Source organism: Tenrec ecaudatus, chromosome 5 (genome assembly GCF_050624435.1).
Source record: "Tenrec ecaudatus isolate mTenEca1 chromosome 5, mTenEca1.hap1, whole genome shotgun sequence".
Lineage (NCBI taxonomy): Eukaryota > Metazoa > Chordata > Mammalia > Afrosoricida > Tenrecidae > Tenrec > Tenrec ecaudatus.
In genome coordinates, this window is record NC_134534.1 from 158,580,112 (window position 1) to 158,605,280 (window position 25,169).

At 42.9% G+C, this 25,169-nt stretch overlaps 2 protein-coding genes across 4 annotated transcripts in view; one reads left to right on the forward strand and one right to left on the reverse strand.

The window, feature by feature from the left end:
- Nucleotides 1-10,968, reverse strand: part of DYNC2I1 (dynein 2 intermediate chain 1) — a 100,202-nt gene extending 89,234 nt beyond the window's left edge. Inside the window, exons 1-4 of one of the 2 annotated variants that reach the window (XM_075550161.1) lie at nt 10,784-10,968; nt 5,164-5,367; nt 1,304-1,442; nt 469-643 (exon numbers count right to left, since the gene is read on the reverse strand). Coding sequence is in view for 1 of the 2 variants with exons in the window: in XM_075550160.1 (XP_075406275.1) it covers nt 469-483 (15 nt within the window). In the remaining variant the exon portion in view is untranslated. The remainder of the gene's footprint in view (nt 1-468; nt 644-1,303; nt 1,443-5,163; nt 5,368-10,783) is intronic. The other variant, XM_075550160.1, reaches the window with a different exon arrangement.
- A 160-nt stretch (nt 10,969-11,128) lies between these two features.
- The window catches only part of ESYT2 (extended synaptotagmin 2), a 131,609-nt gene continuing 117,568 nt past the window's right edge, over nt 11,129-25,169 (forward strand). The window contains exon 1 of one of the 2 annotated variants that reach the window (XM_075550163.1): nt 11,129-11,677. In XM_075550163.1, coding sequence (XP_075406278.1) covers nt 11,303-11,677 — 375 coding nt within the window. In that variant the 5' untranslated portion in view covers nt 11,129-11,302. The remainder of the gene's footprint in view (nt 11,678-25,169) is intronic. The other variant, XM_075550164.1, reaches the window with a different exon arrangement.

Below are 25,169 nucleotides of genomic sequence, written 5' to 3' on the forward strand. Positions count from 1 at the left end.
ACCCGTAATAACGCTACGAGGAGTTTCCGTGACTAACTCTCGAAAGGAGCAGTAAGTTCTCTTTCCCCCACTTGGGTGAATGGTGGCTTTGAACCCCCACCGTGCAGCCAGCAGCAATGCGGCTCCCCTCCTCGGGGCCACAATTCGGGGCAGGGTTATTTATGCTGAAATTCACGGTGGGTGGTGGGCTGGATTCACGCACCCTCATCTGGAACTACTTTTGGCCAGATTGCCTTCAGAGTTCTCTGAGATTGAATAGATTCGAGTCCAGACCAACACTTTCGGATAATCCTGAACCAACCGTGGCTCTCCATAAAATTACCAATTCTGAGCACTGGAGGTGTGAACAGACCCCACCCACAGGCGGGGAGTAGGCAGCGTAGGCGAGAAACGGAGGTCCCGAGGCGAGGTTCCCGCCAGGCCCTCTTTCTCTCCCGGGCCTCGCCCAAGTCCACTTCGTGCACTGACCTTCCCAGGTTCCATGGTTCGTCAGCGGACCGGGAAAGCCGTGACACTCACGACCCCCCACCCAGGAGCTGAGCATCCAGCGGGGAAGTTCAGGCCAGGCTTGTGCCCGCACTCGTCGGCGGGCTCGCGGCCTGCTCAGGAGGGTCTCCGCGGCGGCGCTGCGCGTCCCGACTCCCTAGCAACCGGCAGGCAGAAGTAAGAGAGAGCCGAGCGATCGCTCGCCGGCGCCCTCCTGCGCGCCGCTACCTGGCCTTAACCACAGTGTTGTAACCTTAAACCAGAGAGGAAGGGAGACCGCGGTCGGTGTTAGATATGAAAATAATAATAACTTAGCATTTATCAGGGGGTCACCACTGTGGCAGTGGGGGGGGGGAGGGAGGGAAAAACAGGAACTGATACCAAGGACTCAAATAGAAAGTAAATGTTTAGGAAATAATGATGGCAACATATGTACAAATATGCTTGATATAATTGAGGTATGGATTAGAGCCATAAAAGCCCCCAATAAAGTGATCTTTTAAAAAAAAGCCATAAAGAAAAAGAAAAACTTATTTTTCTCTAGATTTTTACCCAATCTGCAATAAAACGTTAAATTTTTTAAAAATCTGTTTTGTTATAAGCAGCAACCAGCGATAGGGGATGATGTCCTTAATGCTACTATCAGCCCACCCTCCAACCCGGGAGAAAACCTTTTAGCTTTTTTCATCATGTGAAACTTCAACCAAGCCTCTGTCAAGACGGGAGAGCTTCCATCTAGTCGCTTCCAATCACGGTGGCTAAAGGTCTGACCCCCATCTGTGAAGGATAACCCCACCCCACCCCACCCCACCCTTACCTTTCAGGTTTCTTCTGAGAACACCATTTAACTAGCCAGGGCGAAGTCAAGAGTGCTTTGTCCAGATTCTCGGTTCAGGAAGAGTTTAAACGCTTTGATTGCAGTGTGTGCTGCCATTGGATTCTGATTCCTTGTGAGCCTATGAAGAATACACCTTCTCATAGCGTTTTCTAGGATGAACTCTCTTAGGGAGCAGATTGCTGGTGAGGGGCTAGTAGGATCCAAGCACTGAGCTTTAGATGAACATCCCAGCGCTTAACCATTGTGGCATAAAGGTACCTGGTGAATACACATTAGGCTGAGCAATTTAGGATGTGAAGAATTTAAAAGAGGATGCACCTGAAAAATACTCAGAGGATATGGTAATAAGAATTTTATAACTAGTGCCCTTGCATTCAAGACCTGAATATCATCCTAAATTTTATTACATTATGCCTGAGGAGTCCCCGTGACAGGAGTGGCCACTGTGTTTCGGCTTTGGCCAAAAGGGGCATTTCAAACCTACGAGCCGTTCCTAGAGAGAAGTCTGGACTTTCTACTCCTTTAAAGTTAGAGTCTGGTAAACTAACAGGGAAGTTCTACCCTGTGCTCTAAGGTCGCTATGAGTCAGCAGTGAGTTTAGTTTTGTTTTTTAAGCCTTCCTAAGCATAGTTCTGGAAATTGCCTTTACTAGGCAAACTGTCCACAATGTATAACATAAACAGGTGATAATAATAACATCTTGAATAAGAAGCTGAGGCACAAAACTGTTACAAATCGTGCTCTTGACAGTTAATTATTACTTCAATTTAACCAGATTACTTACTTAGACAACCTCGTGAGTCACTCCATACTTATCAATCACTTTAAGGAATTAAAAATAAATTCAGCCAAAGGACTGAAATGACTGTATGTTAAAACTAAAAATCTCAATGGGATTGTCTAATGAAGGATAGAACTAAAAAGAAATTCAACCATGACACAGGAGAACTAAGCAACACAATCAACCAAGTGACCTCATAGACACATGTAGATCCCTGCCTGGAGTGACCATGCTATCTTGTGACCAGAGGAACTACAGCAGAGGACCCTCACTTCTGAGACCATATAACAGAGCAGCCACGGAGGCAGAGACCAAGCAACCACGTCTGAGAGGGTGAGGTCCAGCCTTGACTACTGGCTGAGAAGAGACACTGCTAAAGGCTATCTCCTTAATGTTTTTTTTATCCTGTTTTATGGAAACTTGTTACTTTCCTTAATAAAGTCCATAATCTAATTGAATATAAATTTTATGTGACTATTGAAAAGAACCCAGCAGAGAAGTTGAAAGCTCTGGGAAGGACAATTGGTATTAGAATAAGGTATAGAAGTATGAAGGATGGAGGCTTGTCTGGCTTCTGCCTTGTGGCAATCAGCCTTAGGGCAGTATGGAATTAGATTCTGCTCTATTGTATAACTGTTTTGTGCACCAACTTTTTTAAAAAATCATTTTATTGGGGGCTTATACAACTCATCACAATCCATGCATACATCCACAGTGTCAAGCACATGGTCCATTTGTTGTAATCATCATTCTCAAAATATTTTCTTTTTACTTGGGCCCTTTGTATCAGCTCCTCATTTTTCCCTCCCTCCCTGCCCCCCTTCCCTCATGAACGCTTGATAATTTATAAATTATTTTATCATGTCTTACACTGTCTGACGTCTCCCTTCATCCATTTTTCTGTTGTCCATTAACCAGAGAGGGGGTTATATGTAGATCCTTGTGATCAGTTCCCACATTCTACCTCCACCTTCCCTCTACCCTCCCGGTATCACCATTCTCACCACTGGTCCTGAGGGATTCATCTGTCCTGGATTCCCTGTGTTTCCAGTTCCTATCTGTACCAGTATACATCTTCTGGTCTAGCCGGATTTGTAAAGTAGAATTGGGATCATGATAGTAGGGTGGGGGGAAACATTAAAGAACTAGAGGAAAGTTGTATGTTTAATCATTGCTACACTGTACCCTGACTGGCTCATCTCCTCCTCATGCCCCTTCTGTAAGGCGATGTCCAGTTGCCTACAGGTGGGCTTTGGGTCCCCACTCCCCACTCCCCCTCAATCACAATGATATGATTTTTATTCTTTGATGTCTGATACCTTTGTGTACCAACTTTTGAAGGAAAGGAAAGAGTCCCTGGATAAGCAAAGCACTACTTAACAAGAAAAAGAGGAGGTCTCTCACTTCTCAATCTCAAAACCTACTACACAGCCACAGTAGTCAAACATATTAGTAGAGCAATAGATACAAAGAGCAAAGGAACCGAATGCAAAGCTCAAAAGTAAATGCATCCACCAATGGACAGCTGATCTTTGGCAAAGGACTGAAAGACATTAAATGGAGAAGAGGTAGTCTCTGACAAGTGGCGAAAGATAGTCTAGGATAAATGGTGCAAGCAAAATAATGTTTTTATTGCTAAAGACATTAAAGAGACCTTTTGCAGAAGATTTGCCCCATGCAAAACATCATTTGATTTGCTGACCACAGCTCCCAAAAGAGTTATGAATTAAAAAAAATGAAGCCCTAAACAACTACAGCCAGAACATAGATGTATACAGTAGGAATTTAGGGGAAAAAACAAACAATATTTTAGATTAAATAATATCTTCCTTGAACATGGTGCTTTTTAAAGATCAATGGATATATGATCAAATATCAATGACTGGAAAGACTAGATAGAAAAGAACCCTAGGATCAGTTATCAGGCATCAAAGAACAAAAAACCATATCACTGTGTGCTCACCTCCATGATACAATCGCTGAAGACAAATGGGTGCATAAGCAAATATGGCAAAGAAAGCTGATGGTGCCCGGCTATCAAAAGATATAGCGTCTGGGGTCTTAAAGGCTTGAAGATAAACAAGCTCAGAAGCAACAAATCCCACATGGAAGAAGCACACAAGCCGGTGCAATCACGAGGTGTTGAAAGGATCAGGGATCAGGCATCATCAGAACAAAAAGTCTTACCATAGTGAATGAGGGGGAAGGGAGTATAGAGTGGACACCCAAAGCCCATTTGTAGGCCACTGGACACCCCCTTACAGAAGGGTCTCGGGGAGATGAGCTAGTCAGGGTGTGATGTAGCAACAATGAAAAATACAACTTTCCTCTAATTCCTAAATGTCTCCCCCACCCCCACTATCATGTCATGATCCAAATTCTACCTTGCAAGTCTGGCTATACCAGAGGATGTACACTGGTACAGATGAGAACTGGAAACACAGGGAACCCAGGGTAGATGATACCTTCAGGACCAGGGGTGTGAGTGGCAATACTGGGAGGGTAGAGGGAGGATCGGTTGGAAAGGGGGAACCAATTACACGGATCTACATGTGACCTCCTCCCTCGTGGATGGACAACAGAAAAGTGGGTGGGTGAAGGGAGACAAGGGCAACATATGACAAAATAATTTATAATTATCAAGGGTTCATGTGGGAAGGGGACCGGGGAGGGAGGGGGAAAATGAGGACCTGATGCTAGGGGCTTAAGTGGAGAGCAAAGGTTTTGAGAATGATGAAAGCAATGAATATTCAAATGTGCTTTAAGCAATTGATTTATGTATGGACTGTGATAAGAGTTGTATGAGCCCCGAATAAAACGATTAAAAAGAAAAGAACCCTATGAAGCAGTGAGTTTATGGTAATGAGAAAGGACAACTTGGATAAGGGGACCGAAGATTGGTTGTGCAACTAAATGTAATCAATGTCACATAACTGTACATGTAGAAAGTATTGATTGGTATATGTTCTGTGAATATTATAAACAACAAAAATAAATTTAAAATATTTTTAAAATATTATATCCTCTATAAATTGAAATCATGTGGCAAATGCCTGACCTGAGTCTCCTGATTTAGACTTCAGTCTTCCTTTGGGTCAGTTCCAATCTGTCTTGAGTCTTGAGTTCCTCTTTTGGAACATTATCATAAACCCCCAGTGTGAAAATTCAGATCAGGAGCAGGGAAAGGCAAAGAAGAATTTGCCGAACAGAGCATGAGGATCGGCGTGTCCACAGTCGAGAGCCGCCTTGTTCTTGGAGGAGTCTGGGAAGAAAGAGAACCGCTTTTTGGCAAACACACCAATTGCTGTGAGCAATGTTAGACATTCATGGCCACAGATGTTCTTGTGACCAGCAGTGATCTCCTCCACCTCACAACCCAGGGACAATCGGGTTCTACATTAGTGGCTTGTGGGATCCATGGCTTTGCACAGAGTGAATAATGAATCTAGTGTCAGGGACACACTCCAAGTCAAGGGGAGGGGCAGAAAGCATCCCACTGCCTTCCCACTCCCTAGTTTAAGCATAATTATTTTACAAGAAGCATAGAATTACTGTGCTATAATAAGGTTTTTCTTGGGCACTGGTAACAAATATAAAGATGTCTAGAATCGCCACCTTCAAAGTGTCTCACATATACAGTCCCACCAGGCAAATTCACCCTGTGTGACTACTTGATGTTCAAATTTTATCCAATTCCTTTTCATTTTTCCAGGTAAATTCATATAGCTTCTTTCTGGGGGGCTCTCCCTTCTGTTCATGGCCCTAAAAGGTTCATACTGCCTAAGGAGGGACAACTCTAGTCTGGTGCCTCCATCACTGCCTTTGCTTCAGGGAAGCGCTGCTGACATCTGGTCCATACAATTTATCAACAATGCTGATCTACCACTGAGCCAGACTGTTGCATGAGTTGCTTGGGTCCTTTGTAGGTAGGATAATCCACTCACTTGGTGCCACTCTAGCCAGCCAAACTCACTACCATCAAGGCAATGCTGACTCATAGTCACCCTATAGGATAGGGGAGAACTGCCCCCTGTGACTTTCTGAGACTGTAGCCCTTTACATTCTGTAATCCTGTTCTCCCAATCTAGCCAATAGTACCCTCAAAATGGTTTCCAGGGCTTCTGTAAGAAATTACCACAAATGTGGTGGCTTGAAACCACACAAAGGATTCCTTGACAGTTCTGGACCCGAGGCCTGAAATCAAAGTACCAGCAGAGTTGGTTCCCTCTGAAAGCTCTGAGGGACATGGTCCTATATGGCTTTCTCATAGCATCTGGTGGCCAACCCCAATCCTTGGCTTTTCTTTGCTTACAGTTGCTACACACTAATTTCTGCTTCTGTCTTCACATGGCCTTCTCAATGTTTTCTCCTCACATGTGTGGCACAGTAGTGACTAGCTACAAGGTCAGCTGTTTGAAACCACCAGCCGCTTTGTGGGAGAAAGGTGAAGGTTTCTATTCTCATAAGGTTTGTATGGGAAACCACTCCCACTGCCATGAGTCACTATTCACTCACAGTGACTCCCTGTGGGTTTCCAAGACTATAACTATTTACAGGAGTAGAAAGTCCAGTCTTCCCCCGCAGCCCCCACACACACACAAAGTTGCTGGTGGTTTTGAACTGGTGACCATGTGGATTGCAGCCCAACACATAACCATTACACCACCAGGGCTTCTATGTGGTTGCTGAGTCAGAAATGACTTAGTGGCAGTGTTTGGTTTTGTTTTAGGGTTTTTCTGGTGTCATATAAGGACATGTGACATGGGACTTAAGAGCCCATCTGGTTAATCTTAGATGTTTTCATCTTGAAATCCTTAATTATAGCTGCAAAGATTATTTTCCCAAATCAGCATATTCACAGGTTATCAGGTGGACATTTATTCTAGAAGGCATTACTCAAGTCAGGTAAATTGTGGGCCTGCACAGGTCAGGGGTTTGCCCACTCCTGAACCTGCAGCCCCAGTCCCTTTTCCTGTCTAGAGAGTGAGATAGCATCTCCCTTCAAATCCATTGAAACACAAATCTAATCATGTCCCTTTTCTACTTCAAACTCAGCTAAATGTCCTTCAAAGGGAGTCATCATTAGGACCTCAAAGGTGTCCACATCTGCTTTGCAAAGGAGACACCATCCTACTCAATAAAACTCAAGTAAATATATTTCTTTTATTCTCTTTTAGCCCTGATCCATCTGGCATCAGCAATGCTATACCTTTTTCCATGTCCTATTCTGAATTCAGCCTAAACCTCAAACAGCTCCCTGTTAATATACTGCTGCATCAGGTGTTGGATGATCTTCTGCAAAATTTTAGTTGAATGTGATACTACTGTTCTTTGGTTTGAGCATTCTGTTGGGTCGCCTTTCTTTGGAATGAGTATAAATATGGATCTCTTCCAGTCAATTGGCCAAGAAGTCAGCTTCCAAATGTCTTGGCATACCTGAATATTTCCAGCGCTTCATCAGGTTGTTGAAACATTTCATCAATCCCTAGAGCCTTGCTTTTAGCTAATGTATTTAGTTCAACTTGGACCTCTTCCTTCAGCACCATTGGTTCTTGCTCATATGCTACCTCTTAAAATGGTGCGTCGACTAGTCCTTTTTGGTACAGTGACTCTGTATTCTTTCCATCTCCTTTTGACACTTCCTGCATTATTCAATATTGCCCATAGAATCTTTCAATATTTGCAATTCTAGGCTCGAATGTTTTTCTTTAGTTCATTCAATTTCATATATGCTGTTTTCATCCTTTTTGATTTCCTAAGTATGGGTCTTTTCACGTTTCATTGAATATTTAACTTTGTCTTCTTGCGATGCCCCAATGAAACTTTCAGTTCAGTCCTTTACTTCACCATTTCTTCCATTTGTCTTAGCTACTCTATGATTAAGAGCAAATTTCAGAGTCTCTTTCGATATCTACTTTGATCTTTTTAGTGGCCTTTTCTTTCTCCATATGTGATATTCTTGATATCATCCCACAGCTCATCAGGTCTTCTGTTATTATTGCTCAGTGAGTCAAATCTGTTCTTGAAATTCTGGTGGGATATATTCAAGGTGGTATTTTGGTTCTTGTGGACTTGTTTTTTCTTTAGCTTCAACCTGAACTTTTAAGAGAGCAATTGGTGGTCTGTTCTACAATGTGTTAGTCTGGGTAGACTAGAGAAACAAATGCATAGGCACTTATATATGTATGAGAAAAAGTTTTATATAAAAGAGTAATTGTATATTGAGAAAACATCCCAGCCAAGTCCAGATCAAGTTCATAAGTCCAATATTAGCCCATATGTCTAATACTAGTCCACAAATTCCTCTTTAGGCTCATACAGACATGCAATAATGTCGAATGTGGGAAGATCCACAGACCAGTGGGTAGAAAGTCTTGTGGATCCAATGGCAGTACAAGCATCTGAGTGCTAGCAGGGGTCTCCATGTGGCTCCTCCAGCTCCCAAGGCTCTGACTGTTCCATGTGTCTTGTCAGCCTCAACGCCTCCCAGGGAATGGGCGTATGCCTCATCTCCAGTGGAGCTATTTATCTCCTTAGCATCTCCAAATGAGGTCATCAAGCAGTGACCTGATTGACAGGATAAACTCCATCCCTTCACTCTTAAGCCTCAAACTGACAACAGATTATGTAACTACCATGCAGTTTGCCCTGGTCTTGTTTTAGCTGCTGATATTGACTGAGTTTCTCCAAAGTCTTTTCCTACAAATGTAGTCAATTTGATGTCTGTGTTTTCTGTTTGGAGGAGACTTTTGTGTTGATAAAAAATATATTTGCAATGAAGAAGTCATTGATCTTACAAAATTATATCAAGCAACCTCTGGTGAGAGTGGCGATACCTGGAGGGTGGAGGAAAGGTGGGGTGGGGAGGGACCAATTACAGGGGTCTACATATAATCTCCTCCCTGGGGGATGGACAACAAAAGGGTAGGTGAGGGGAAATGTCGGACAGTGTAAGATATGACAAAATAATAAAAATTTATGAATTATCAAAGTTTCATGAGGGAGGGGCGAGCGGGGAGGGAGGGGTCAAATGAGGAGCTGATATCAAGGGCTCAGATGGAAAGCAAATGTTTTGAGAATTATGATGGCTACAGATGTACAAATGTGCTCAACACAATGGATGGATGTATGGATTGTGATAAGAATTGTACGAGCCCCCAATAAAATGATTTAATAAATAAATAAATACAGAAGAGTGGCTAGAAGTAGAGGTTAGCAAGTTCACTAAAGACCTTGAGGAAGTTGATTGACATACAAACATGGACACTTTACTTCTCTTCAATGTATTTTATAATCCTAAGTCCTTAGGTACAGCATTTTTTTTAATGTGGCTCATGCTAACACAAGTCTATAGGATATGATTCCCCAACTTTTGAAACAAACTCATTGCTATGAAGTTGATGCCAATTCATGCCAACTGTATAAAGGTTAGTATTCCTTCCTATGTTGGCAATGTAATTGTTTGCTTTGCTGTAATTAAAGTTAGTCTTGATTAAAAGCTGACAATAAGAACATTAAGCTCTTTCATAGTGAAAGGGGATGAAACTGCTCATTACATGTTTGCAATTTGCATAACTGGAGAGTGGCGCCTACAAGGAAATGTTAAGCATGAGAATGGAAAACCATTTGCTCCTCTTACTTGAAACTTAGTGTCCTTACTTGAGGTTTAAAGTTCTAGACACTGGAACAGTGCTTACATACAATTGTGAGCCAGTCAGGGTCTCCAGAGAAACAAGGTCACTAGGAGACACTTTTTCTTAAAAAGGTCAAGCCACTAAATATGCTGAAAAACCACCAAAGGACTAGGGTGTTCTCAACTTGTGCTTTTGCCTGTAAGGACAGTACAAGACATATAATTACCCGGACTGAATGTACTGGAAAAGAAAATGTTCAATAGTCTTCTTCTTCGGAGTAACAAGAAAGGACTCTTAGAAATCACAAGCCAGGCCATAGCTATTACTTAAAAAAAACCCTAACTGGCTGTAATTTTGACACCTTTTAGAAAGGTAGTGTAGCATCATGCAAGGAGACTAATCATGTTGAAGTTACCTTTCTGAATTGGATTCTGAACTTTTCTGCCAGAGTGCCTTGGGAAAATGATTTGAACTGCAATTTCTTCATTTTAGATATTGCAAAATGGACACTACTACCTATCTTTCCTTTTTCACATCTCAAAGAGATTTCAAAACTAGAAATCAAACTTGTAAAACTGTGTGGTCAGCAGCAATAGAACAATAACCTGTGTTTTGCTTTATGACACAGTCACCTATCAGAAATTATCCAAAAGGTAATTTCGCGTTATTTTTAAGCTTGCTTAAAGCTCATTAAAACAACATCAACAAAACCCCGACTTTAGCACTTGAAAGAAGGTGCACTTAACCCAAAGGTTCCCTTCAAATAATTTTCAGAAAATGAGCGCATCCCTCAAAAATCCTTTCACGGTCACTGACATCACTTGAAGTAATAGCTCCAGGGCCGCGCCATGCAAGTTCTGAGTAAAGTAGGCTCGAATCTGGGCAGGTAGATCTCAAATTTTCTTAGGAGCTTCTGACGCGGCGAGATCCGAGAACCACAGGCGTGTCAAGGTTTCAGGGCGCGGCCACCCGAGGAGGTGGCCGGCCAGGTCTGGCTCGGTCCAGTCCGGACGCAGACCTTTCCCTCTCTGGCGCCATACCCACCTCAGGCGCGCGGTGGCCCACACAGCCGCCAGTGCGGAACCTATTCCATGACCTCATCCCGCAAAACTCTTCCTTCCTTTCCCGACCATTCCGGAGTTGGATACGCCGTAGGGAGAAAGCTCGCGACGCACCTCCCGGCCCTAAGAACCTGGAGGGACACTCAGCAGGACCGCAGAGAGCCGCCGGGCTGAAGGGGACCACGCCCTCCCGCCGCCCGTCCCAGGTGGCGCGCGCCCGCTAGCCCGCCCGCGCAGCCGCCGCCCCGGGCCGCCGCGACCGCCGACCACGCCCACCCAGCGTGATGACGTGACCACGCCTCCTGTGGGCGGAAGCGCGGGCGCGGTAGCTGCGGCTGGGCGAGCGGTGGGGCCGGGCTGGGTGACTGCCCTCGCAGAGGCGCTGGCGCGCGCCGTGGACAACGTCGGGCCCGGGCCCCCGGGATCCGCGGGTCCACCCAGCCTGCCTCGGTGGGGGGAGTGAACCGCTGCCGCGGTCGCCCTCTGCGGACGTGCTTTCGCGATGAGCAGCGCCCGAGACCAGTCTCCCAGAGGGGCGGCCGCCCCTGGGGCCGCGGGCGACCCGGGCCCCGACGTGACCCAGGGTGCCCAGACTGAGGGGAGCCCGGCGCCCGAGCCCCCTCCTTCCATGCTCAGCGTGGACGTGCCGGGGCTGCTTTCGCAGTTCGCGCGCAGCTTCGTGCTGCTCTTCCCCGTGTACGCGCTGGGCTACCTGGGGCTGAGCTTCAGCTGGATCCTGCTGGGGCTCGGGCTGCTCTTCTGGTGCCGGCGGAACAAGGGCCACAAGACGTCCCGCCTCTCCCGAGCGCTGGCCTTCCTGGAGGACGAGGAGCAGGCGGTGCGCCTCAGCGTCTGCTCCTCCGACCTGCCCGCCTGGGTGAGTGGCCAGCCCGGGCCGAGCGCCGTCCACGCGCGCCGCGCGCCTCCCTCCCGAGCCGCGGGGCGACCACGACCTGCTTCTGCAAAGCGGTTCTCCCACTGCCAGCCCCGGGGGGTGTCACTTGGCTGCCACCGCCCACCCTCGCTTTGCGAGCCGCTGTCACTGTGGACCCTCTGCAAAAAGCGCCTTCCCTGCCGCCCGTCCCTTGTCTGGTTAATCTGGAGGCAGAGACGGACTAGAGCTAGTTAATGGGCATTCCCTTCGTTACTTTAGACCACATCTTTGCCAGAGAAATCAAGGCTTTTCCTATTAGAACCAGGCTTATCTGCGTGGTGGAAATGACGACTGCATTTTGGTATGCCTTCGTAGGGCGATGAGTACTTGGTTCTGGTGTTCAGAACCATTAGGGATTCTTTCGTCCGTTTTGCTGTCCTAGGCCTGGAAAGGATTCGCTTTTGGTTTTCTCTGTTTTTAAAAGAATGTAGTTGAACGGGATATTTTCTTCTGACAGCCGATGGGGGGAACTTTGCTTTTCTCCCCTCTCCTAACCTAGGAGATTTCATTCATTTTCTTGTTTCCCCTTTTTCCTGACAGAATTGAAGAGCACATCGATAGATTTGCTTTTATTAGAATAGTTGGAACTTTTTCTTCTTTGCAAATAACACTGTAAGACTGGCATGTACAAATGAACACTTTTGTATAGGGTCAACTGGAATCCAGTGTGATTAGTGTTTTATTTTGATTTTCAAAGGAAGTTTTGGAAGGGTTGCTCTAATTAACAGGAATCATATTATTATGTTAATTACCCCAGGCAACCCCCTGAATGATGGTGGGAAGTAATAGAGCTAGGGACCTCATCTTTCTGCTTGCTCCCCAGTTTTTCTTAAGCCATGAGTTAATGTCACAGTTTTAGGCTGCTGGAAAGAATACTTATTGTACTATAAAGGGTGTTCCACATTAGGCTTAATATAAACTTCCTTGTGCAGATGGCCAGCTGGTGAGTTTCATAAGGGTCATTTTTCTCATGGAGGTAAAAAGGCCTCAGAAACGGTTCCCAGTTTCCAGTCATAAGTCATTTGTGAAGGCATGGCGTATATGACACAAAAGACAAAAACATATCAGAAAGCAGGAGTGCCACAGCCAAGAAGGAATATACTAGATCAGTGGTTCTCAGCCTTCCCTTTAATATATGACCCTTTAATACAGTTCCTCATGTGGTGGTGACCCCCCAACCATCAAATTATTTTCGTTGCTGCTTCATAACTAATTTTGCTACTGTTATGAATCATCATGTAGATATCTGATATGCAGGATGTATTTTCATTGTTATAAACTGAACAAAATTAAAGCATAGTGATTAATCACAAAAAGCATTATGTAATTATATATTGTGAAATATTCCTTTCCAATTACAAATAAATGAAATTTTCTCTTGAAGCATGGTGTAGCATGGGTAACAATCCTAATATAACAACGGTGAGCTACATTGCTACATTTTGTGATAGTATTTGTAAAAAGCCAACCTCAGTGCATAGCTTCCCTCTCAGCTTTTGGTGTGGTAGAAAAGGAGCCCTGCTGGCGTAGTGGTTACACGTTAGGCTGCTAACTGGTAAGGTCAGCATACGAAACCACAGTGACTTCACTGGAGAATGCTTGGCTTCCTACTCTGCAAAGAGTGACACTCTCAGAAACAGACCAGCGTACTGCTACCCTGTCCTATAGAGTCACTAATGAGTTGGCATCGACTCAGTGGCAGTTTGTTTTGGTTTTGGGTGTGGTAGAGTACTGGGTTTGAAGCAGAAAAACCAGGTGTAGAACCCAGGAAGTTAAAGTGATCAAGGTGGGAAAGACTTTAATTGATAAAATATAGTGTTCGTCAGGCAGTGTAAGATATGAAAAAATAATAATTTATAAATTATCAAGGGCTCATGAGGGAGAGGGGAGTGGGGAGGAAGGGGGGGAAATTGAGCTGATGCCAGGGGCTTATGTGGAGAGCAAATGTTTTGAGAATGATGAGGGTAACGAATGTTCAAATATGCTTTACACAATTGATATATGTATGGATTGAGATAAGAGTTGTATGAGCCCCTAATAAAATGATTTAAAAAAAGAAACATGGTGTTTATCTCATAGAGTAAGGAATGTATGCTCTCCAAAATTTGTCACTTGTTTATTCCAGTTTTGTGTTTGCCCTCATATCTTACAGGTGTTTTGACATGCCTATATTGCTTAGAAAACTTCTGGAAGAATATAAGAAACTTGACAGTAATCCTATCTAAGAATAGACACTCGGGAGCCTGGGGTTTGAGGGAAGTTTAGTGTTGCCCTTTTAAAAAAAAAAAAATAAACCAGTTGCCTTGAAGTCAATTTCCCACTCACGGTGACTAACCCCAGGCGTGTTAGGGTTTGCAATGGTTGATTTTTTTTCCATTCGTGGTGCCTCCATGTGGCCTCAAACTTCTAATTTTTTTATTATAAAAACCCTCAAATGCTGTGCCAGCAAGTCATTTTTGACTCATAGCAATCCTAGAGAACAGAATAGAACTGCCCCTGTAGTTTTCTGAAACTATAAATCTTCGTGGGAATAGAAAGCCTCACCTTTCTCCAAGGAGTGGCTAGTGGTTTTGAACTGGTGACCTTGCAATTAGCCCACTAAGTAACCCACTACACCATACCCAAGTATTATTTAATAATAAAGCCAATGGATTGTACTGTCTCACAGTCAGTGTGCTCACTATCTTGTTACATCTAAGAGCAAGTCAAGAATAGAAGGCGTACCGTACATACTCGAGTATAAGCCAACCTGAATAGCAGCCAAGGTACCTAATTTTACCACAAAAACTGCATTAAAAATGTGCTGAAAAACTCGGCTTATACGTGAGTATATACGGTATATAAGAAAAGTTAAAATTTCAGTGTTCAACTTTGTTTTTTTACTTTACTTAGGTTCATGGGATTTCTGAGCTCCAGCCTGGTGTTTTGCTTTTAACTAGATATATTTGTATATCCCAAAGATGTGCACATTTTCTTTTTCTTTTTTTAAATAATTTTATTTAAATGATTTAAACTCATCACAATCCATACATACATCCATTGTATTGAGCACATCTGTACATTTGTTGCCATTATCATTCTCAAAACATTTGAGCCCTTGGGATCAGCTCCTCATTTTTTCCTTTCCCTCCCTGCCCTACTCTCTTTCATGAGCCCTTGGTAATTTATAAATTATTATTATTGTATCATGTCTTACACTGTCCAACATCTCCTCTCACCCACTTTTCTGTTGTCCATCCCTACGGAGGGGGTTATATGCAGATCCTTGTGATTGGTTCCTCCTGTCTATCCTACCTTCCCTCCATCCTCCCAGTATCACCACTCTCACCACTGGTCCTGAAAGGTTCATCTGTCCTGGATTCCTTATGTTTCCAGTTCCTATCTGTACCAGTGTACATCCTCTGGTCTAGCCAGATTTGTAAGGTAGAATTGGGATCATGATAGTCGGGGAGAGAAAGCATTTAGGAACTAGAGGAAAGTTGTATGTTTCATCATTGCTACACTGTACCCTGACTGGATCATCTCCTCCTCGGGATCCTTCTATAAGAGGATGTCCAGTTGCCTACAGATGAGCTTTGGGTACCCACTCCACACGCCCCTCATTCACAATGATATGATTTTTTTGTTCTTTGATGCCTGATACCTGATCCCTTCTACACTTCATGATCACACAGGCTGGTGTGCTTCTTCCATGTGGGATTTGTTGCTTCTGAGCTAGATGGCCGCTTATCTTCAAGCCTTTAAGACCCCAGTCGCTATATCTTTTGATAGCCAGGCACCATTAGCTTTCTTCACCACATTTGCTTATGCACCCGCTTTGTCTTCAGGGATCATGTCAGGAAAGTGAGTATCTTGGAATGCCAGTGTAATAGAACAAAATGTTCTTGCATTGAGTGAGTACTTGAGTGGAGGCCTGATGTCCATTTACTACCTTAATACTAAACCTTTAAACATATACACATAGAACTATTTCCCCATCATCATATATAAATATATTTACATCTGTACATGCCTGTATTTAGACCTCTATAAATGCCCTTTGTTTCCTACTTCTTTCCTCTATTTCCTTTTACTTTCCTTTTGTCCCACTATAATGCTCAATCTTCATTTGGGTTTCAGTAATTCCTCTTGGTTACATTGCCTTTATGAAGCCCTACCAGGCCTCCTATACCCACTTACCACAGATTTTGGATCACTTGTTCCCTTGTCCCGGGGCTTGTTAATACCCACTTCCTTTCCCCCACCCCTCCTCTCCCATGTCTCCCTAGATTAGAACCTTAGGTCCCTTTGTTTTCTCCTGCAGATTGTTTATCCTGCCTATCTTATTTAGATAGACCTGCAGAGATAATAATACGCATAAAAGCAAGCCAGAGCAAAACAAAGCAACAAGAGAAAAGAAAACAAAACGACAGCAAACCAATGACCAAAAAAAGAAAGAAAGAAAAGCCTGTAAATAGTTCAAGGTCTGTTTAGTAGTGTTTTCCTTTGAGTCTGATGGGGTGCCACGTCCTGGCCTCAGTCTATTTTTGTTGTTCCCTCAGGTCTTCCTTGCTCTGTACCCCTTTCTGTTCTGTTGCACGTCCTTAGTGTTTTACCTCAGTTTGGTGGGGTCAGATTGGGCGCCATTCCCACAGTGTCTCCAGTGTTGTTCCCCGTAGGGCAATGGGTCAGTGAGGGATGTGGTGTCTCATAGTGGGGACGGCCATATGGTCCTCTCTGTGCATTGGCTGCTCTGAGAGGGATATCGTCCTCAAGGCTTGGTGGGCCAGGATGTGATGTACACATTTTGATAGTACGTATGCTATTTTTGACTATGATTCATAGCAGGATGGATACATAGGAAAACATGGACTAATTGTACAAATTTCCTATCTCCACTTTGCATATGTTCACCTACAGCATTTTATTCATTAATTTAGTAAAATAAAGGTTCATAGCAAATATGGAGGTGGATTAATGAAAGATTGTTAGTCCTCTGAGAGCACATGTATACTGTTCCCCAAGTACATCTATTAGATCAAAAACAGCTCTCCCTGGACATCTGATAATTCTCCAAGACTTTGGCCCTCTGGCTGAAATCCATGAGTGAGCTGTTCTTATTAATTCTTCTTTTTTCCATAAACAAGGAAGACGCCTAGGAGGCTTGGTTGATAGACTGAGGCCTCCTTTTGTTCTGTCCATGTCTACATTTAGTTAGCGGGCCCTGCCAAGCTGACGTATGTGGAGAAGAGCCTTGAAGAGACTTGGATCACAATCCCATCGTTAATTTTATTTATGTGAATCATTAGAATTTAGGAGGGTGAAGGCAGGGCAGACTGAGTAGCTAAATTGGTTGAGTGCTCACCTACTAGTTAAAAAAAGGTTGATGATTCAAACGCACCTAAATGTGCCTGGGGAAGCTGACTTGGTGATCTGCTTCTTGTAGGGCGTGCTCCTGAAAGCTTTGTGAGACAGTTCTACTATAGCTAGGAGTGGAATTGACTGACTGACAGCTGATAACAACGACAGGGTGAAGTCATGACTTTTGTATGCTTACTACTGCCAGTAAATGCTGACTCCGTGGCTGCAAATGAGGAGTGACCAAACCTGTCCTGTGGAAGTATTATTACTTCACTGTTTCGACAATTGGTCTTTTATTACCTTCATACTTTGATGAGTAAGAATTAAAATACAACTTCCTTGGCTATGTTCTATACTGTTGTTGACAAACTTTCTCTGGTGAAAGCGTTTTGTCTTCCCATAATGCTTTTGGAAAGTTTAAGAGACTTGAACTCTAGCTGGAGAATTTAATGTGTATTGTCTAAGGACCAAATGAACAAAAGAAAAGAATTTGACCTCATATAAAAGGAAGGCTGTTTGCTTTTTTTGAGTGCTAATCATTGACTTATACCTTAATAAAACTCTGGGGCAACTTAGGCAGTAGTTTGTGTGTGTGGTTAAGCTAAGGACCACAGTTCAGCTATTTTAAACTGTGATTACCTAAGTCCTAGCATGACCATGTCCTTCACAATGTTAAGAGTCCTCATCCTATCTTTGCTAGGAATAGGTGCTTGATTATGCAAAGGTTGTGGCTATAATTCAGAAAAAAGACTGTCAGTTGCATATGTCATATGGTATAAATACTTGATTAAGCTAGAACTCTCCATACTTGATAAAAGTAAAGCAGTAGACTCAATCTATTTTTAAAATTTTACCCTAAAATTTGATTTATTTTTTCAGTCCAAATTGATTAATTTTTTAAATTATTATTTTTTGTCATTTTTCTCTTTTAAAAATATATTTGATGTTAGGTTGCGTTCATCTTTATTTTAAATATTGCTAGTGTACTCTCTTTAACCGCCATCAAGTAGCATTATGGATTGAATTTTGCCTCCCCAAATTATGTGATGTTATTCCTAGCTTCTGTACTGGTAGTAATGACACCACTTAGGAGTTCTGGTGGCTTCTTGGTTGCGTGTTGGGCTGTTAGCCACAAGGTCAGCAATTCAAAACCACCACCCCTCCTTAGGAGAAAGATGGGGTTTCTACTCATGTAAAGCGTTACCGTTTTATAAACCCACAGGAGCAGTTCTACCTTGTCCCAAAGGGCCGCTGAGCAGGATTCAATTTGATATCCATGAACTTGAATTTGTGATAATCCCATTTGGGAATAGGATGTTATTATGTGAATGAGACAGGATTAGTGTAAAGTCATTTTGTCCATCTCCTTTGAGATATAAAAGATTAAACAAGCGAGAAGCAGAGATGAGGGACGAGAGATGCAAAACCACTTGAAGTTTGCTCAGAAGCTCAGAAAAGACAAGGCCTTCCTCTTGAGCTAACAGAGGGAGAACACTGTCCCCAGAGCTAGCACTCTGAATTCAGACTTCCAGCCTCCTACACCGAGAAAGGAAATTTCTGTTTGTGAAGGCCATCCATTTGTGGGTTTTGTGTTATAGTAGTACTAGCTAAGTAAGACAGACTTGATTTTTTGTTTGTTGTAGCTTGGCAGAATTAACTTATTTTAAAGAGAACATTTGTTAAAGTCTCAAACAAGACAAGGGAAAACAAAGACAAATCCAGACTCGGGAGCCCATTGACACGGTGTCATACTGGTGTCTGAGGGTTTGCTGAGATACATAACTTTAGAAAGCACTTGGGCAGTCGAGAAAAACTGTCACCCAGGCATGGCATGTGGCAAATGAAAACATCATTGTTACAGGTGGGGTTACTGGAGCAGGAATGGGGTCAAGATTGAGATACGTACATTGTGGTAAACATAGACTTTACAAGATTGGTCCGAGGGCCTTCCCCAAGGCAGTGAGGGCATGAATCATAAGATAGATACTGTTGTTACTGATACTCGGTAAGCTAAAGAGAACATACATTCTAGTTGAAATTATGCTGAAAAGTTATAAACAGCCTAAATTCGTATTTTAGTTAGACACAATTATGTCTCAGATAATTTTCCTTCAGGGCTTCCAACCAGTTCAGTTATGGCCTACAAGCAAACCCAGATGGACCAGAATTTGCAATGCATGGGAGCCTGGAGCAATGCCTGGAATGAGAAATGGTATGGATCAAAGCACTGGAATGGGACGCTTGGGAAAACCAGATTGAGCCATTTCAGGAGCTGGATGTGGGAGATTGGATTATTGCCTGTGCTGTGGGGAGCTACACACATTCAAAGGGTGTGATTTGTCACCATGCTTGAGCAGGGCACCACTGTTTCCAGTTGTGCCATGCTAGATATCTGGTTAGGAGCCATGCTAGATATCTGGTGGCGTAGTGGTTATGTGTTGGGCTCCTAGTTGCAAAGTCAATAATTCCAAACCCCCAGCACGCGCTCGGGAGAAAGACAAGGTTACCACTCCTGTAAACAGCGTTTCGGAGACCTGCAGGAGTTCTCCCCTGTGCTGTGAAGAGTCACGATGAGACGGAATTGACTCTCTGGCGATGAGTTTGGTTTGAGTTTGGAGAGATTTGGTTGCTGTGCAACATGCATGTTGCTCTTGTTTCCTGAAGGGGAAGTTAAGTTTCTGCCGGGGCATCTGTTCATAGCTTTCCCTGTTATATTCCAGGCACCCACATTTTGCAAAATTTGGCCCTTCCCAGTTTCCCTTCAATAAAAGAACCAGTTTGAAGCTCTGTCTCCCATCTTACACTTAAAGATCCGAGGACCTGCTACATGTAGAGTCTTGTTCTGAGTGAGAGGGGCTGACAAACGTTTCAGACAGCATGGTGACACTCTTGCAAGGGAGAGAAGACAAACTAATATGAGGCAGAGTGATGATTGCCACATGGTTTGGAAAAGAGAGCCTTTCCGTGAGGAGCATCAGGAAGGACTTATGGTGACATCTATTGGTATATATATGTGGCTGTGTATCCTAGCTTTGGAAGCCCAGTGGGGGCAGTTCTAAGTCAAAGCCAACTCAAAGGCAATGGTTTCATCTGCGTAGAAGCAGACCGCCACACCTTTCCTCTGCTGAGTGGCTGGTGAGTTCCAACTGAACTTTTAACCATGATACCGCCAGCGAGGGCTCTATCATGCACCCACACCTTCTTTTCCTGCAGTTTTGCACATTTAAAAATACATGGCATTACAGTTTTGGGGTACAGTGAAATAAAAAGTAGATGAGTGAGAAATCTTGGGTAGAGTTTTGGGGAAGATGTGGTAGCTCAGTGCCACGGAAGCATCAGATCCGAGTAAGTAAGGCAACAGCGTGGACGCAGGTGGTAACAAAAGCATATTTATGGAGTATTTAATCCGAAGGGAACTGTACAGAATGTCTCCTGTAGTTGCAACACCTTCATTTTTTTTTCAGAAACTGACATTTATTTGTTTGTCTTTTATGTTTAAATATGCTATTTCATTATAATTTTCTTTTTTATCCAATCGGAGCTTGCTTTTGAAAAGCACTTTTTTACGACTTAATTCCAATTCTTAGGAACCTTATATAGGGTTTTTGAGGTTGTACATCTTCCCCCCTCCCCCCCCTGATCTATTTATTTATTTACATTTTATTAGGGGCTCATAAAAATCTTATCACAATCCATACATATACATACATCAATTGTATAAAGCTCATCTGTACATTCTTCTCCCTCATCATTTTCAAAGCATTTGCTCTCCACTTAAGCCTTTTGCATCAGGTCCTCTTTTTTTCCCCTCCCTCCCCGCTCCCCCCTCCATCGTGAGCCCTCGATAATTTATAGATTGTTATTTTGTCATATCTTGCCCTATCCGGAGTCTCCCTTACCCCCTTCTCTGCTGTCCGTCTCCCAGGGAGGAGGTCACATGTGGATCCTTGTAATCAGTTCCCCCTTTCCCTCTACTCACCCTCTACTCTCCCAGTATTGCCCCTCACACCCCTGGTCCTGAAGGTATCATCCACCCTGGATTCCCTGTGCCTCCAGCTCCCATATGCACCAGTGTACAACCTCTGTCCTATCCAGTCCTGCAAGGTAGAATTCGGATTATGGTAGTTGGGGGGAGGAAGCATCCAGGATCTGGGGGAAAGCTGTGTTCTTCATTGGTACTACCTCGCACCCTAATTAACCCATCTCCTCTCCTAAACCCCTCTGTGAGGGGATCTCCAGTGGTCGACACTTGGGCCTCCACTCTGCATTTCCCCCTTCATTCACTATATTATATATTTATGTGTATATATATATATATATTTGCATGATGCCTTATACCTGGTCCCTTTGGCACCTCATGATTGCACCGTCTGGTGTGCTTCTTCCATATGGGCTTTATTGCTTCTGAGCTAGATGACCGCTTGTTCACCTTCAAGCCTTTAAGACCCCAGACACTGTCTCTTTTGATAGCCGGACACCATCAGCTTTCTTCGCCACATTTGCTTATGCACCCATTTGTCTTCAGCGATCGTATCATTGAAGTGTACAGCCAATGATATGATTTTTTGTTCTTTGATGCCTGATAACTGATCCTTTCGGGACCACGTGATCACACAGGCTGGTGTGTTCTTCCATGTGGGCTTTGTTGCTTCTGAGCTAGATGGCTGCTTGTTTATCTTCAAGCCTTTAAAACCCCAGACACTATCTCTTTTGCTAGCCGGGCACCATCAGCTTTCTTCACCACATTTACTTGTTCACCCGCTTTGGCTTCAGCAGTTGTGTCGGGAGGGTGAGCATCATAGAGGTGACACCTTCATTTTATAGAATGGTGACCCCAAGCTAGTGATTTCCCATGGGCCCTGGGGTTGATGAACAGTGATGCTCTGACTAAAGCTCCCAGTTTTCCTGGGAGTTATTCCAGTTCACTGGAGCTTAGTTATGGAAACAGGAGTCCTGGTGGCGTAATGGCTCTGCATTGGGCTTCTTACCAAAAGGTCAGCACCTCAAAACCACCAGCTGCTCCTCGGGAGAAAGATGAGGCTTTATGAAACTTCCATGAAGAGTCAGTTTCAGAAACCCACAGGGGCAGTTAGTTATTCCCTGTTCAGTAGGGTTGCTGTGAGTCGGGCTTGACTTGATGGCAGTGCATTTGCCCTCCTTTTAGTTATGGAAGCAGCACTTAGGCATGAATACTATACTACTCATATTTTGAACATAATAGGAGGGAGACATATACCCAGAACTATGCTTGTGAAATCAGAAAATGAAAACTACTATGTAATTTATATAGGTTTCTTCTTTGGCAAAAGTCTTATAACTAAAGTTATTGCTGATTATGATCTGTGTCACCGAGGTAGCAGAAACCACCCATCCTATCTACTTCCTGCAAATAAACTGTTCTCCTTTACTTTTTAATGATCTTATTGTGGCTCCAGCACTGAGTCATCTCATGTTCTTCTGTAATTGGGTGGGGCATAGTTCTTAACATAAAGTAATATGTCAATTGTCTTTTGCTTAGAATCAGTTTTCTATTTAGCATGTTTTATTTATAAATGTTTGATGTTGTCTTTCTGTCACTGATTTCCCTCCTCCTTTAGTTATTTTTAGCTGTTTTAAAAGTCCTTTAAGTTTTTTTAAAAAAAACTCATTCATTTTGGTGACTCTTAGCTAGAGCTAAGAAGTAGCTCAATTTATGTGGAAAGTTTAAAAATGAGTCCTTATTATGGTATATGAATTATATCTTAATAAAACTATATTTTAAAAGTGATTATTTTATTGATTAATTCATCCAACTATTCACTAATGGTCCTAGGTGCTAGTGAAAAAAATGATGAGTAAAAGCATACATCAAACTCAAGAAATTTACTATCGAGTAATTCATATCTATATAGAATTAGTGAGTCCCAGGATAAACACATAATACTTTTTACTGTACCCAGAAATATTGGAAATTCAAGGCCAAGAGACTTCTCAGAAGAAAAGTGTGGGGGTCTACTTCTGAGAAATCAACCATTGGAAATCCTGCAGGGCACAGTTCTACTCTGACACTCTCGGCATTGTCGTAAATTGAAATCTGTGCTCCATGCTCATTGGTTTCTGCTGTCAGTTGGTTCGGATGTAAGTCTAACTAAGACCTAGGGATTTTTTAAGTGATTGTCATTGCCTTTTATTATCAGTATCTTTGTAACTGATCTATTGTGTTTGGCAGTTGGAAGGTTCACATATAAATTTACTGATAAGTAGTACATATTGCTAACAATAAGTTATTTTTTAAATTAATGTTAGGATAGTTCATAATAATGCAAATATGTCATAAGTTGGGGATTGTTTTTTAAGGAAGCCTAAGTAGCACAAGCCGTTTATAATCAGAAAATCTATTGTTGATAGTTTGTTCGAACCCACTTAGTAGTTTTGAGGGGGCAAGGCTTGGTGATCTGCTTCTGTACAGATTAACACCAAGAAGACCTTTTGAAATAACTTTTCTCCTGTAACTTACGGCATTGCCATGAGTTGGTATCAAACTATGGCAATTGGTATACATAGGTAGTTTTTTAAATTAAAAATGCATGGTTTTTATTAATCTACAAAAAAGTTTTCAAAATAACCATAATGCTAGATCACCTATTTTAGTGCTGATGCAACAAATGGCATAAGTGGATGGCTTTATCGAATTTGTTTTCTCACAGTTTAGGAGGCTAGAAACTCTAAGACCGTGGTTCTCAACCTTCCTAATGCCGTGACCCTTTAATACCGTTCCTCATGTGGTGACCACCAACCATAAAATTATCTTCGTTGCTGCTTCATAACTGTAATTTTGCTATTGTTATGAATTGGACGACCCCTGTAAAAGGGTCATTCGATCCCAAAGGGGTCGTAACCCACAGGTTGAAAACCGTTGCTCTAAGGGGAGGCTTTCTCTGCTGGCTCTGGAGGAAGTTCCTTTCCTTGCGACTTCTGTTTCTGAGTTCCTTGGAGTTGTCCAAATGACATTTATCTTACCCCATCTCTCTTTATGTTGTATACATCAAAATAATCAAACTGCTAACCCCATTGTCTGCTCCAGTAACAACTTAAAGGAAATCTTGTGGGATCTCTGTGAGTTGAAACGCACTTTGCTCTATTAATAAACATCAAAAGGCATGGACTAAATGCATACCCTGCACTAATTCTGTCTCGTTGGCCTAACAAAGGACGGCAGCTATTTCCAAATAGGATTGTTACCATCGGCATAGAGGTTGGGATTTATAACACATATTTTTGAGGGTATACAATTTAATAACTAACCAAAATTAAAAACCAAACTCAAACTCCATTGAGTTTGATTCAGTCTCTACCCCTGTGGGTTTTTGAGACCCTTAACTCTTTAAGGAAATAGAAAGTCAAGTCTTTTTCCTGAGGAGCGGCTGGTGGTTTCAACTTGGTGCCCTTGAGGTTAGCAGTCTTGCACATACCCACTACACCACCATGACTCCTTAATCCAGACCTGTCCAACAGTGGCAGTTGGTTGAAAATGTACAAAATTCAGTTGAAGTTGTTGTTTTGCATTTTTCTATTTGCTCTGAGTAGTTTCTGGTTAGCACAAGTTGTTAGACTCATCTAGCTAAAAGATTGGCAGATCAGATTTACTTGGCAATCAGATTTTATTAGGCAACCTGCATATGAAAAGGTCACTGAAAAAAGAAAAGGTCACTGAACTTCAAACCAAACTCACTATCATCAAGTCAATTTTGACTCATAGTGACCATGAGGGGCAGGGTAGAAATGCCCTTGTGAGTTTTCTTAACTGTAGATCTTTACTGGAGTAAGAGATCTTTCTCCCAAGAAAGGTCTGGTGGCTTCAAACTGTTGACCTGGTGGTTAGCAGCCCAACAGGTAATCTACTAGGGCACCGGGGCTCCTAAATGGGATTATAAATACTAGCATGGAAGCTAGGATTAATACCACATATTTTTTTGGTTGATAAAATTTAATCCATACCGATCGCAATGATTGACATATAACTAACACACACACACACACAGCCAGGGGGATGAACAGAAAGCAGAAAAGTGGGTGAAGGGAGACAGGGGTCCGTGTATGACATGGGGGGGGATTT